Source organism: Euphorbia lathyris, chromosome 6 (assembly GCF_963576675.1).
Source record: "Euphorbia lathyris chromosome 6, ddEupLath1.1, whole genome shotgun sequence".
Taxonomy (NCBI): domain Eukaryota; kingdom Viridiplantae; phylum Streptophyta; class Magnoliopsida; order Malpighiales; family Euphorbiaceae; genus Euphorbia; species Euphorbia lathyris.
The window spans coordinates 88,613,354-88,628,703 of NC_088915.1; the positions used below are offsets into that span (position 1 = coordinate 88,613,354).

Below are 15,350 nucleotides of genomic sequence, written 5' to 3' on the forward strand. Positions count from 1 at the left end.
TCTTCGGGGGCCCGAAAGAGAGAGTTGCTAATTGTTCCTTCCTCTGGAAAGGACTTAGTGTTGTGTTTGATGAGTTCTGCTCGGGAGTTGGCCTGGAGGTGGGGAATGGTAAGTCCATTAGTTTCTGGTTTGATAACTGGATTGGGGATAAACCGTTAATTGAGGTGTGTTCTTCCCCCCCGCCTAGTGATATACGCAACTGGAGGATTGCCGATGTGGTTGACTCGGAAGGGGACTGGATCTGGTCAAAGTTTGATACTTTCTTTAGCCTTGAGACTCTCCTTAGAATGCGGGGAGTGAAGGTGAGTAATCAAGAGGAAGACTTGGATAGGCACTGTTGGGCGCTGACTAACAATGGAGTTTATTCTTGCAAATCGGCCTTTGAAGCTTTCTCTCTCTTTAGATCTGATCCTCCCTCGGATGTGTGGAAGTCGATTTGGACCCTTAAAGTTCCTTTCCATATTAGGAGTTTCCTGTGGCTGGGCGTTAAGGACAGACTTCTTACTAATTCGGATAGGCACAGAAGGCACTTGGCTGATTCTGGAGCTTGCAGTAGATGCAGAGGCCATGTTGAGACTTTGTGCCATGCTCTTAGAGATTGCTCTAATAGTAAAGAGGTTTGGAGGAAAATTCTCCCACACCATATTTTCTCTTCCTTCATGGCACATTCTGAGGTCGACTGGTTCTCTGATGGTGTTAGAGGAAAGTTGCTTCCATACATGGAGCATGGTGACATTTTCTTTGTTATTATCTGTCACCAAGTTTGGAAATGGAGAAACGAGGAGATTTTTGGAGATAAAACTGTTTTTATGACAAACTTAGTTGATTTCTTCTCGAAAAAACTTTTCTCTATTATCGATAGTTTCAAAGGAGAGTCCCTTGCCAGAGCCTCTCAGTGTTGTGATGTCCATCTCGTGGGATGGAGCAGGCCAAGAGAGGGGGTTGTGAAGCTGAATACTGATGGTTCCTGCCTCAGTAACGGTAAGATTGCGGCTGGAGGTGTGCTTAGAGATGCAGGGGGCGCCTGGCTTTCTGGGTTCTCCCAGAATTTAGGGTTGGGTTCTTCCTTTTCTGCGGAGCTCTGGGCTATTCTTACTGGAATCAATCTTGCTAAAAGGCTGGGTGTTAAGAGGCTCTCTGTGGAGTCTGATAATTTGGAAGCAATCAAAATGATTTCTGAGAATCATTCTACGGGTCTTAACAGTCGCAACCTCATCAAAGCTATTATAAGGCTTTGCTCCTCCTTTGAGTTCGTAGAGTTCAGACACATTTTTAGAGAGCAGAATCGTGTTGCTGATCGCTTGGCGGCGGCGGGCCATGAAGGGACGTTAGGCGTTACTACCCTTCCTTTTTCCCCTAGTTTCATCTCTCCTCTTCTCTTAGAAGATAAGATTGGGGTTAGCTTCCCTAGGCTAATTCCTGGGTAGTTTGTTGTTGTTCGTTTTTCTTTTCCTTTTCTACCAAAAAAAAAAAGAAATTTATGAGTGATTTTTGTAACATAGGAAATTAGGGTTTCCTTTCCACTTTTGATGGTTTCCCTCTTATATATATATGCTGCTTTGTTTCAATGAAAAGGTGTGAGAATACCTAAAATTATCACTCACATCTCAATTAACAAAATGATAGTATTCGCAAAGAAAATATAAGAGATAGTCAGACTTTTTCTATAAAGTTGTATCGGATGCCAACAGTTAAAGAAAGAGGGGCAAAGACCTCTGATTAGATGAAACTTGGATAAGAATCCTCTATTTCATAAAACACGTCTAAAAGATAAACATACAATAATAAATCAAGTGAAATCATTTATCATTTAAAGTAAATGTAAATGGACAAGTGTGTCTTTTAGAAAATCCGATACGATTATTTAAAAAGATAGCTTTAGAATCATAACAACGTTTCATATTATATACTCCATAAAATAAAATAAAGCCTGTGAAGCCTATTTTGAACCTATCAATAGAAATTTTATGGTGATTTTACAATATATTTCTTTGAAATTAATCTAAGACCTTGTTTGTTTAGGGAAAATATTATGTTCTGGAAAATTTTATGCAGAAAAAATATTATGCAGGAAAATAAAATATTTTTCTATTTTTGGCAATAACACTGGAAAATATTCTCGTGTTTTGTAACGTTTTCACGTTATTCATGTTTTTCGTGTTTCATATTTTTACGTTTTTTAACGTTTTCCCCATTTTTTTCTAAACGTGTATATTTTGGGGAAAATGTTTTACTTTTTTAAAAAGGGTAAAACATTTTTCTTTATTTCTTCATTCATTTTCCATTGACTTACCACTTATTTTCATTTGACTTATTTTCTTACCCAACCAAACACTGGAAAATTGCAAATTATGCTTTTTAACGTTTTCTCCATTTTTCTCTAAACGTGTATATTTTGGAGAAAATGTTTTACTCTTTTGAAAAGGATAAAACATTTTTCCTTATTTCTCCATTCCTTTTCCATTGACTTACCACTTATTTTCATTTGACTTATTTTCTTATCCAAACAAATACTGTAAAATTGGAAAAATATTTTGCTCAAAAATATTTTCCCAAACAAACAGGCCTAAATCACCGTCTAAAATACTATTTAATATGATAAAATAATTAATTAAGGTTTTTTTTTTTTTTTTATAAAACCGTGCCTCAATTTCGGCATTCGACTTCAGAGATAATTTGTTATTGCTTGATCGCCCGACGCAAGCCTCTTTTCTGGTAAGGAGATTCCATATCCTAATCTTATTTCTCTTCTGTGATTCTGTTCAATGCTTCTATTTCGCCTTTTATTTCCTCAGATTCAACAAAATTTAAAGTGATTTGTGGCTGTATGATGTGCTAACGAAGAACATGATCTGGATCTATTAGTATAATAGTTGCCGATTTGATGTATAGGTACAAAGCTTGACCTAAATTTGGAGAAATACGAACGATTAATTCAAGAAATTTTAGGTTAAAACAAATTTAACACAACGGGAAATATATTGTACTGATGAACTGATTGTTCTGTATCAGTGCGTTGTTTCGAATTTCAACTAATTATTACCTATTGTGGCTTGCAGTTCGTGAATTGTTTTTGTGTGTTCATGAATTGGTTTATTCGCTTGTACTGATGTCTTGTTTCCAATTGGTTTATTCGCTTGTAATTGCAGTTTATTATTAGCTCGGAAACATGAATTGGTTCAATTTTGAGTTTCTAGGGAAATTAATCCAGGAAATTGGATTACTTTTTGTTGGACATTCTTACTTTTGTATAAATTCTGTATATTCAGTCTAAGTTTGAACTGAACTGACGAGTTTGCAATGATGGCAGGCCTGACCTCTAGAACTGGAGAAAAAATGTCAGCGATCAGGGACGAGAACCGTCTGAAGTTTACCTGTGATGCTGGGATATTGTCCAATGAATGCACACCAAACAACCATGATGATGACAGTGAAGATTCTAATGAACCAACGAGTTCAGGCTCCAGGAGCTGTGGTTCGCCTCCCATGGGCAGTCTAGCGGCAAGCTTAAGACTATTTGGGGATTCACTGATGAGAATGGAGCAGGCAGAGACAGAGATGATGAGAGCACGGGAGACTCTGCGTTGCGAGGAAGAGAAGAGAAGGATGGAAATGGAGGCGGAGTTGACTCGGATGATGTTAGCAACGGAGTTACAGATTGCCTCTATTGTGGCTGGGAAGGGCGGGCTGAGTAGGAAAAGGAAGCGAAATGAAGGAAATAATGAAAATGAATCAACCATCTCTTGGAGGTAAAAGCTATAACTCATTTGAAAATGTTATACACAATCAGTTGATTGATTGCCTGACTGCTCGGGTTGATGATTGCAGGAAACGAGCTTTATTGCGATGTTTGCTGCATTGCAGCTTCAGCTTTTGACGAACGGCGATTCCCATGGTTTCCTTGAGATGTTTGCATTTTCTCTTTGAAGAGAAAACTGGAGTTTTAACTTGTAAGATAGATGATAATACTCTACTCTCAGGAAAGAGATTTCAAGTTATAACTGAAGGTACATGTCAACTTTTTTTAGGAACATAATAGTCTTTGTAAAAAATTCTAGCCTAGTTTTTGGTAGCAGTTTGCTAAATTGGTTAAGGTTTGAAGAGGCCATCATTGGAGATAAGAGTCCTTAGTGGATACAATTGCTTAACTAGATCGACTAAGAAGATCTGTATTGCTTATGAATATGTTCAAGCACTGAATATTAGAGACACTGCAGTTGGTGAGGTGGAACAATGAAAGGTCAAGATTTATGAGATGGGTGATAATACAGAAAAGGATGTAGTACATGTGAAGACATGGGAAATGGAGGCGCTCAAGACCTTGTGCATCAATTATCTGTCTTGAATAGCAAAGAGGACACCTTAAGGATGAGACTTTGAAGATTACCATGTAACAAGTCCATGCTGATTTATTAACTTCGCTCTATACACTTGAGGTTTTATTGCCTCTATTCGCAAACTAAAAATTATCATAAAGAAATTGACAGTGGAAATGAGGAAAAATGCCATTGGAAGATCAATTAGATGAAGCTAAAGTTGCTGTTGGGAAAGCAAAAGCCGTTGACAACAAAAATTGCCATGGAGGAAGCTGTTGCTCTGGAGAATGAACTTTTTGGTAGAAGTAAAAATGTTGAAAATGGTAAATTGGCATTGGAATCTCTTACCTTCATAGAAGGCCAAATGAAAGTTTGCAAAAGGTTTGTATATCTACCCTTTTATGGTGTTTTTCTTTCAAATGATCTTAAATTGAGTTGGTGCATAAGCTGAAAGACAAAATATGAGATCTTACTTCACAATGCCATTATCACATGCATACTTTTGTTTAGTTGCAAGAATGTGTGCACATTTCTCTCTTATTAGGGTATTGGTTGTACACTTGTTTTTGTTCATTTTAACTACACAAGTAATTTGAGTTCTAATCACCATTTTTCTGCTATTTTGTTTTCTATATTTTTTTGCTGTCTTGATGCTCTTCACTTTGAAGCTTTAAAGAATACGTGTTATGTTTCTACTTATTGTCTAGCTTAGGCTACAGTTAGTCTTAAGGAGAATGTCAATACATGGGACTGGATTACGTTTTGTAATGTGTATGATTCTTCAGTTGCAGCTGGCTTATCTTACTCATATCACATCTGTGGATTGAATGCCTGCCATATCTGTACTTCTTTGACTTATGGCAATCTACAACTTAGAGAAGCTTTATTGTTATGTGCAAGGAAATTAATCATATGTTTCTTTCATGCTACAACTAAAGAATCTAGTTTCCCTTTTAGTCTAATTAAATTGTATTGTATGTATGACGATTAGTATTCTCGATATAGGTTTCGCGTTGTGTTTATTGTGTCACAAGAGGGCTGAACTTGTCTAATAAGGCCGTGAGATAGTGCTTGGTGTCTCTATTGTGGAGATTCCAACTTTATCTTATTATTTCACCGCAAGTGTATTTTTTCCATCTCTGAACAAAAATTATAGCTCCCGTAGATATTGAATTATAAAAACTATAAAGAAAAGTTACCGATACAGATTAATCCTTTTGGGGCCTTTAAATGGATACTCTTTTTCATTGCTTACTCTTTTGTTTTGCCAGAATTTAAGAACCTACCCAGTAGATGTAAGCTCGCACGAGTCAATGCAATGTTGTACAGAAAAAGTGGGTATTCGTCGAACATAATCACCAAGTAAACCATTCATTTGAGGTATTCTTAATTTGGATTCATGTGTCCTCACAAAGGAGTGTGACGTGCAAGTCCTTTTTTCGGAAAAATTAAAAGAGTTTATTGGACATTCTAGCTTATGGAGTAAAACAACGTAAAATTTTCAAAAACAGAGTTTACTCACTGATTTTCTGACCAACGGGCCTATGCAGTATTCAGTGAGGCATTAGAGGTCCCTCTTTTCCATTTTTTCACGATTGAAGGTGTATGTTCTTCAAATATTAAACGATTTCTTCATAGTAATGACAGATGATTAAAAGAATGGTAAAGCGAGGTGATTATTTGAACTCATTCGCTTTTCCATTCTTTTAATCATCTGCTATGACCATGAAGGAATCATCTAATGTTTTAAGAACATATACATTTTATCAGAAAAAAATGGAAAGGAGCGGTCTTCAATGCCTCATCGGGTATTGTCTAGGCTCGTTAGTCAAGAACCCGATGAGTGATGAGTTAATTTTGATTTACTCATTCTCTGTTTTTGAAAAATTTACTTTGTTTTATTCTATAGCTAGAATGTCTAATAAACTTTTTTTTTTTTGTTGGAAAAGAGGACTTGCACACCGGACTCCTTTGTCAAGGCACTGGAATCCAGATTAAGAATAACTCAAATGAATGGTTTACTTAGTGATGATGTTCGGAGGATACCGACTTATTATGTGCAACATTGCATAGAGTCGTGCGAGCTTTCATCTACTTGGTCGGTTATTAAATTCTTGCAAAACAAAGGAGTATGCTTTAAATTAGAGTATCCACTTAAAGGCCGCAAATATGAGGATTACTCTCTGCTAGTAATGTTTTCTTATAGTTTTTATAATCCAATGTTTATGAGTGTTATACTTTTTGTTCAGTGATGGAAAAGATACACTTTTGATGAAATAATAAGATAGAGACACAATGCACGACCTTCTTAGACAAGTTCGATCCTCTTGTGGCACAATGGGAAACCCATATCGAGATTACTAATTGTTATACAATTTAATGAGATTAAAAAGAAAATCGAATTGTTTAGTTGTAACATCAAAGCAAGCTATGGTTAATCTCCTCTACATATGACGATATAGCTTCTCTAAGTCGCAGATTGCCATAAGTGAAAGATATCGCACCTATAAAGCTTCGAATTTCTTCTAGCAGGTCCAATACATTACATAAGTCATGGCTGACATCTGGTAATGTTTCAGCCAAGCAAGAGTTAATTGACTCTTGCTTGGCTGAAATATTACCAAATGTCAGCCCTGACTTACGTAATGCATTGGACCTACCAGAAGAAATTCGAAACTTTACAGGTGCGACATCATTCAAGGTAACTTTCACACTCTGGGAGGCACCCTGTTTACCAAATCATCAAAATATGAGGAAAATTTTCTAGTGCTAAGGTAAAATAGAATTTCCCAAGGTGACAAAAACTTAGCTAGATATTTCACCTATTTACCAAATCATCAAAAAACGAGGAAAATTTTCCATCTACCACCATATACACTCATGCAAGCTTTAATCTACAATGTCTGTTGTTAAATTCTTGCAAAACAAAGTACGCAGCGAAAGAGAGTATCCATCTATGAAGCACAGACTCTTCCCAGGGGTCGTTGTGGCTGTGTCGGACTCGCTAGACTCGGGGACTCGGTTGGGGTAAAAATAGGTAAAAGATTAGGGTTTTTTAAAATTTTTTTATAAAATATATGGATCAATTATACAATTTGCCAAAAGATCCTAAATTATAACTAACTTCTCACTTCTATCGCACGAATTAGGTCTTGCTCCTGCACATTGCGATTTCTGCTCCTACGCACATCGCAATTCTTCTCTTGTAGGGATTTCTTTTGAGAACGATTTTTTGGATAAACAAAAACGATTTCATCTCCTGGGATTTCTTTTGGGATTCCGATTTCTTCTCCTTCTTTCTTTTTTCTTTATATAAACACCCATCCATTTTCAGTCATCATCTCCCTTCTAATTTCATACTTCTTTACTTATGGCTTGTTCTTCTTTTGCTACAATGGGGGAAAATACTTCAAAATTTGCTGACTCCCCATTACAGAATCATGTTAGAGTGATTGGTAGACTTCTTGACAAAATGGGAGGAAAAAATGTGAAGTTTGAATGTAAGTTTTGTGTCAAGCATTTTACTTGTTCTATATCCCGAATTAAAGCTAATTTGTTGAAGATCAAAGGATAAGGGATTCAAGCTTGTACTGAAATAAACGAAGACAGTTATCTTCAAGTGCGAAAAGAGGTGGAAGAAGAAGCAGCAACAAAGGCCCAAGCAAAACCGCATCCGTTCTCACTTCCTACTTCTCGAAGTAGTGGTTCATTTACAAGCACCATGGGTGGTACTGCAGGAACATGCTCCTTTAGGGTGGAAGGACTGAAACCATTTGATCAACGGAAAAGGAATGCATCAATTACAAATCCTTTGGAAAAGTTAGCAAATAACGAACGAGTTTAGCAACTACATAGTGAAATTGCAAGAATGTTTTATTTTGTCGGGCTGCCTTTTCATCTTGCTAAGAACCCATGCTTTGTGAGTTCGTATACATTGGCTGCAAATCAAAATATAATTAGATATTTACCACAGGGATACAATATGCTGAGGACTATATTATTGCAAAAAGAAAGAACAGCTATTGAAAGACAGTTGATGCCAACTAAAAGTAAATGGGTGGATAATGGTTTAAGCTTGGTTAGTGATGGATGGACGGATCCTCAAAGAAGATCAATTATCAACTTCATGGCTACATCAGATAATGGACCTATGTTTTTGAAAGCTGTGAATTGCGAATGTGAGTATAAAGATAAACATTTAATTGCTAATTTGATTAAAGAACAAATTAGGGTAATAGGTGGATCAAATGTTGTTCAAGTGATAACAGATAATGCACCAGTAACGTAGAGTTGCAAGGTTGTTGGTGGAAAATGAATTTCCACATATTTATTGGACACCTTGTGTAGTCCACACTCTTAATTTGGCATTAAAAGAAATTTGTGCAGCAAATGATACTAATGTTGAAACTTGTAGTGAATGCAATTGGATTACTGAAGTTGCTAGTGATGCATTTGGAATGAAGAATTTCATTACTATCATAGCTTGAGAAATGCCAATGAATCTTCCAATTTAAAGATGTTGTCAATTGCACCTACATGTTTTGCTTCTGTAGTTGTGATGCTTAGAAGAATGTTGTCTATCAAAAGAGGGTTTACCCTTAAAGCTGTTTTTTTTTTTTCAAGTCAAGGGTAGTTGATGATGTTTGGTGGGACAAAATTAGATACATTGTTGATTTCATTGAGCCTATTTATGAAATGTTAAAGATTGTAGACGCAGACAAACCATGTCTTCACTTGATCTTATGATATGTGGGACATAATGATTGAAAAGATAAAGATTGTTATCTTTAGACATGAGCACAAATACATTTATGAGGATTCTACATTTTACAATGTGATTCACAAAATTTTAGTGTCTCGTTGGAACAAAAGCAACACCCCATTTCATTGCTTGGCACATTCCTTGAATCCTAGGTAATTTTTTAGTCTCTTCCTTGGACATAAATAATTTTATTTGTAGTTCATCCATTTAGAAATTTAATTTAATCGTTAACATTTGAAAGTACTATACTGATGATTCACTCAAAAATGGTGTTGGACGTGTAGCTCCTCATAATGATGTGGAGATTTTTACTGAAAGAAACATGTGTTTTAGACGTTATTTTCCAAATGGGGATGAACGTAGAAATTTTTTAATTGAATATGCTAAGTTTTCATCTTTGCGTGACGAGTTTGGTGATTTTGATTCCATTAATGATGGGGGTGAAATGGATCCATCTTATTGGCGGCTCTCCTATAGAGTCGGTACTCCTATGCTTAGATCTATAGCAATCAAACTTCTTGGTCAACCAACATCCTCTTCTTGTTGTGAAAGAAATTGGAGTACCTACTCTTTTATCAATTCAATGAGAAGAAACAAAATCACTCTTAAACGTGCGGAGGATCTAGTGTTTGTCCACACTAACTTGCGTCTTCTTTCTAGGAAGACACCACAATATGAGAAAGGAGAGACAAGAATGTGGGATATTGGTGGAGATGCCTTTGAGTCATCGGATGGTGCGAGAATCCTTGAGATTGCCGATCTATCTCTTGATGAACCGGAATTGGAGTCGATGGTGTTTGTAGATGAAGAAGATGATGAAAATGAAATGCTTGAAGATTAAGTACTTTGGTTTGATTTGATTTGTAGTAGATATTGTTTTTGTGATGAATTAATGACTTATCATATTATGGATGTTTTTTTATGGATTAGAGAATGACTTATTTGTGATTTAGCAAGTTTTATATATATATATATATATATAACCGAAGAATCATACATATTTTAAAACTCAATCCAGTCCCAGTTATTGAGCTACAACTGAAGAATAATACACATTACAGAACTCAATCCATTCCTAGTTATTGACATTCTCCTTAAGACTAACTACAGTATAAGCTAGACAATGAGTAGAAACGTAACACGCATTCTCTAAAGCTTCAAAGTAAAGAGCATCAAGACAAGAAAAAACACAAAAAAACAAAATAACAGAAAAATGTGTGATTGTAACTCAAATTACATGAGTAATGGAAATGAACAGAAACAAGTGTACAACCAGTATCGTAATAAGAGAAATTTGTACACATTCTTGCAACTAAAGAAAAGTATGCATGTGATAATTGCATTGTGCAGTAAGATTCCATACTTTCAGCTTCTGCATAGATCATCTAAAAGAAAAACACCATAAAAGGGTAGATCACAAACCTTTTAAATCTTCCCTCTAGCCTCTTATGAACGAAAGAGATTCCAATGCCAATTTACCATTTTCAACATCTTTATTTCTACCATTATGTTCATTCTCCACAACAACAACTTCTTCCATGGCAAATTTTTGTTGTCAACCTTTTATGTTCCCAAACAGCAATTTTAGCTTCCGATAATTAATCTTCTAAGGGAATTTTTCCACATTTTCAATAACAATTTCTGGTTTGGAAATATAGGCAAGAGAACTTCAAGTGTATAGAGTGAAGTTTATAAAATTAGCATTCACTTGTTACTTGGTAATCTTCAAATTCTTATCCTTAAAGTGCCCTCTTTGTTATTCAAGACAGATAATTCATGCACAAGGTCTTGATAGCCCCCATTTCCTATGTGTTCACCTATACTGCATCCCTTTTGTATTATCACACATCTCAAAAATCTTGACCTTTAATCGTTCCACCTCACAAACTGTAGTGTCTCTAAGACACTTATGTTCTTGAACATATTCAAAACAATGTAAAATCTTCCTAGTAGATCTGGCTCCTTATTTGGGTTGGAAATGAACCGAGTCGCTCATGAGCGGTTTGGTGTTCGACTTGATAAAAGATCGATTGTGTACAGTTTGATTTATAAAGGAGATGAGTTTGAGCATAATTTTAACGCTCAATTCGTAAATGACCCAAACTTGAACACGACGAAATTTTATTTGAAAGCTCTCGAGCATTCACCATTATAGGTTTGTAAACAAGCTTGATTATAATGTTAATGAACAAGTTATGAGCAAACTCGGTTCCATTTTTTAAGTAATAGTATTTCTATAAAGAGAAATATAAAACTACGCATTTGTGTGGAACTTTAAATTTGTAACTTTCAAAACTACGTAGATTATGAACATAAGTAATGAACTTTTAATGAGTAAAGTTCAGGAATAGAATTAACAAGCTGCTCACGAGCTTCGCTCGTGAACAAACAAACAAACAAACTTCTCACGAGCAATTCACATTCATATAAATTTTTTCGTGATCTAACTTCAAACAAGATTTTGAGCTCGAACCTAACTCGAGCTTGTCCATTTTCTATCGAGTCAAGCACATCAAAGTTTGGCTCGATTTTACTCCATTACAACTCTACTTTTAAAATTAAAGATAGAAATGAAGGATTCACAGAATGGGATAGTTCTTTGGTATTTCATTATAGTACTATAATGAAATACCAAAGAACTATTCCATTTTGTGAATCCTTCATTCCTATAATAATTTTTTATTATTAATGTTGAGTAAGCCAAATAAATCAATTTCTACAAGTTTTCACAGTGAAAAAAATCTCTTTCTTGGTTGTTATCATAATTTTTTATTATTTGTGTTGAGACCGTCTCCAACTCATTTCATCGTTTTTGCTGCATCAAACCGTACTTTTTCATTTTTTCTCTCTGTTTTGATGTTGCTACAGTATTTTTGCTCCAAACACAAAATTCCTTTCAAATAATAATATTATATAACAAAATATACAATAATTATATTTATGTATAAAAAAGTAAACGAAAAAGTAAGAAAATAATAATAAAATATTATTTAATGTTGCATCAAATTTAATGAAGAAAATTTGTATTCGTCAAAATAAGAATACGGGTTGATGATGGTTGGAGAGCCAACCATCATCAAATCTCCTTCCCTACAATTTGATGTTGGGTTGGAGATCGTCTGAGTAAACCAAATCATTTTGGGCAAAGTGTAAAAAGAATGTACATGATTTGTTTTTTTTGTTTTTTTTTTTTTGCAAATAGAGATATATGGTTTAAAATTTTATAAATAAATGTATGTGATATGCCTTTTTTATGAAATAAAGTATTTGAAATTATACTATTAAGTTCTGACGACAATCAAGAGCATTTTTAATTTTATTTTAAATTACATTTACATATTGACAAAATAAACAAAATACAGACCCCAAAATCGAATTGTAGCTATGTAAAATTGGTCCATAAACTGTCAAATTAGTAAACATAAAATGTCCAACATATGATTTATGGTTTCGATTTAGAAAGTTGTGTTTTGAAGGATGTTGTGTTTTGTCGACATGTAAAAATAATTTTTTAAGATAAAAATATCATTGGTTGTAATAAAAACTTAACTGTATAATTTGAAATACTTTGTTTTATAAATAAAATATACCACGAACCTTTATTTATAAACTCTTAAACCACGTGCAATTTTTTTTTTACTTTTTCCAATCATTTTATATAAGCTTTGAAAGTGAGAGAAAAAGAAAGAAACTTTTTTCCCTCTATTATGACTTACATATAATTTGTTTTGAATCTCTTTATATATACTTTATAAATTTATAAATATATTATTTTCACGTTTATCATACATTTCCATTTTTTATATTTTTTTAAAAGAGATAAGATATAAATTTTCTCCTATCGTTTTCTTAGGAAGTATAGATTTACCCTTAACGTGTAAAACGATATAATTTTACTGGTAATGTTGCTAAGTAAACATCAATTTTAACCACACCTAACAAAAAAAAAACAGTTAAACATACTGTTTTACTTTTATTTGATTCGTTATTTAATTATCACATTAGACATTTTAAACATCAATAATGTCTAAAATATTTATTTTGTTACTAACACAGTTACAAACAAACAATCTGACAAAATAGTAATATTTAAGTCTGTCAAATACAAATTAATCACACAAAAAACTACCTAAAATGTTTACTATGTTATTAAAACACATATAAACAACCTGTCAAAAAACACATAACTATTTTATTTTATCAACAAATTTATTTGGCGATGTTAGAGATAAAATTACATCATTGCGTACGTTAAGGATAAATCTGCACTTTCTTAAAAACGTACATATCCTTTTTTAAGCTCTTCCATTCAATCCCTATGTTGTTAAAGTAGCCTAGATTTCCCTTGTTCATGGGGCAACAAATATTCTGCTTCACTATCCATAGTTTGGGAACTTTGCTTAGGTAAGAATTTGAATGTAGAAAAATGCATATAAACATGGAAACTTCGAATTAAGGGTCAAAATGATCTTTAAAGTTGACGGTTAGAATCAATTTAGACAAAATCGAAATATCAATTCAGGATTTTCCTTGGAAGGTGTCCGGAAGGAATTGCAGTCCTTATGAGCTAGTTGTTCTACATAACACTTCTTACTTTTGTAACTTATCATATGGGTCATGAGTGGAAACTTAGTTTTTTTGCCACTTAGCCAAACAAAGATGACTGAGAGTTATCCGACTCTCAAATTGAGAAATTTTGATAAATTGATCCAAATATAATCAATGATTATCAGTTTTAATCATTGTTCAAAACCAAACCTATCTAGATCGTTTAGACGCTCAAAACCGAAAATTCATTTTGATATTTTCCGCTTGAGCCGTTTGGCTCAATTGGTCATTTTTTTAACCGCTCAAGTAGAGCCTAGAAGCCGCCTAAATGTTGCTGGAGTGAGGTCAAAATAAAAAAAACATTTATTTTATTTTCTTATAGTTTATATTTTAACATTGTAACATGATTTTGAATAAATTGTGTTTATTATTTTTAAATAATTTTATATTACTTTGCACGTAATATTTTACTTGTTTGAATTGTTTCAATAATCTCATTATATATAACTTGTTTGAATTGTTTCAATGATATTATTATTTAAATATTGCTGTTGGCATATTTTGAAGGATATATGCCACAAATATATATATTTTTCTTTATTAAGATTAGGAAAACGTACAAAAATAAACCACATGATTTGAGCTATTTTCAAACATAAAATATGCGGTTTAAAAGTTGACAAACATGTACCCTAAGGTTGATTCCGTTAGCAAACACAGTACAAACTGACTAACGGTATTAACAGGGACGGTCTTGACAATTTAGGGACCCTAGGCAAAACAAGTAGTAAGGCCCTTTAATATAAAATTTACTAATTGATTTTGGATTAACATGCAAAAATACCCCTAACGTTTTGGATCAGGAGCAATTTTACTCCTAATGTCTAAAATGGTGCAATTTTACTTTTAACATTGGAAGCCAAGAGCAATTTTACCCCTAACATTGATAAATTGGGTTAATTTGATAAATATTTCATCAAACTGTCTTTTCGATCATGAATCTTGTCATCAACACTTCACACATGCGTCATTTTATCAGTAACAAATCACAAACATATGTTGGGATGTAAAAAAATAAAAAAATAAAATATACTGTCTTTTGTACAAATTGGACAAAAAAAATTCAAAAAATTCACCGAATTTTTAAATATTAATCTCCAGTTATATTATTAAATTATAAAACACATGAAATCTTTTTTTAGAACGAATTGATATGCAATTGGTGCAAAATGAGAGACAAAAATATATGTGTTTTATAATTGTGTGTGAAATTGACCTAAATTATCAACGTTAGAGGTAGATTTGCTCTTGGCTACCAACGTTGGGGGTAAATTTGCATCATTTTAGACGTTAGGGGTAAAATTGATCCTCACCCAAAATGTTATGAGTAATTTTGCACCTTAACCCATTGATTTTTATTCATATCATTGTATAAATTAATTTTTAATTTTCAAATTTAATCAATTTTAATAAAATGAAACTTTTTTTTAATTTTTAAATTTAATCAAATTAAAAATAGTTATCCTAAAATGAGGTAATAAAATGAAACTTGTCTTCTTACTCTTGACTATCCATAATATTTATATATTAAAAATACATCAAAAAAACTAACAAAAATGAGAATCGAACCTATACCCTTTTTAGTGCGAAGACAATGCATTACCATTATGCTAGTTTGAATTTACTTATAATACTTAAAACATATGCAATTTATTATAAAGCTA

General features: G+C 33.5%; 1 protein-coding gene across 5 annotated transcripts; it reads left to right on the forward strand.

Annotated features, from left to right (window-relative positions):
- Window positions 1–2,626: 2,626 nt before the first annotated feature.
- On the forward strand, window positions 2,627–11,334 carry LOC136232486 (uncharacterized protein At4g22160-like). Of its 5 annotated transcripts, none has more exons than XR_010690505.1 (4): window positions 2,627–2,715; window positions 3,311–3,749; window positions 3,829–4,697; window positions 9,739–11,221. XR_010690505.1 is itself a non-coding variant. In XM_066021671.1 (4 exons), the coding sequence occupies exons 3-4, from the start codon at window positions 4,525–4,527 to the stop codon at window positions 9,917–9,919; spliced, it is 354 nt and encodes a 117-aa protein (XP_065877743.1). In that variant the 5' UTR covers window positions 2,627–2,715; window positions 3,311–3,749; window positions 3,829–4,524; the 3' UTR covers window positions 9,920–11,334. The 5 variants fall into 5 exon arrangements, 2 of the variants coding, with proteins under 2 accessions (XP_065877743.1, XP_065877742.1); XR_010690506.1 differs by lacking the exon at window positions 9,739–11,221 and adding an exon at window positions 8,290–9,732; XR_010690507.1 differs by lacking the exon at window positions 9,739–11,221 and adding an exon at window positions 5,102–5,208.
- Window positions 11,335–15,350: the final 4,016 nt, after the last annotated feature.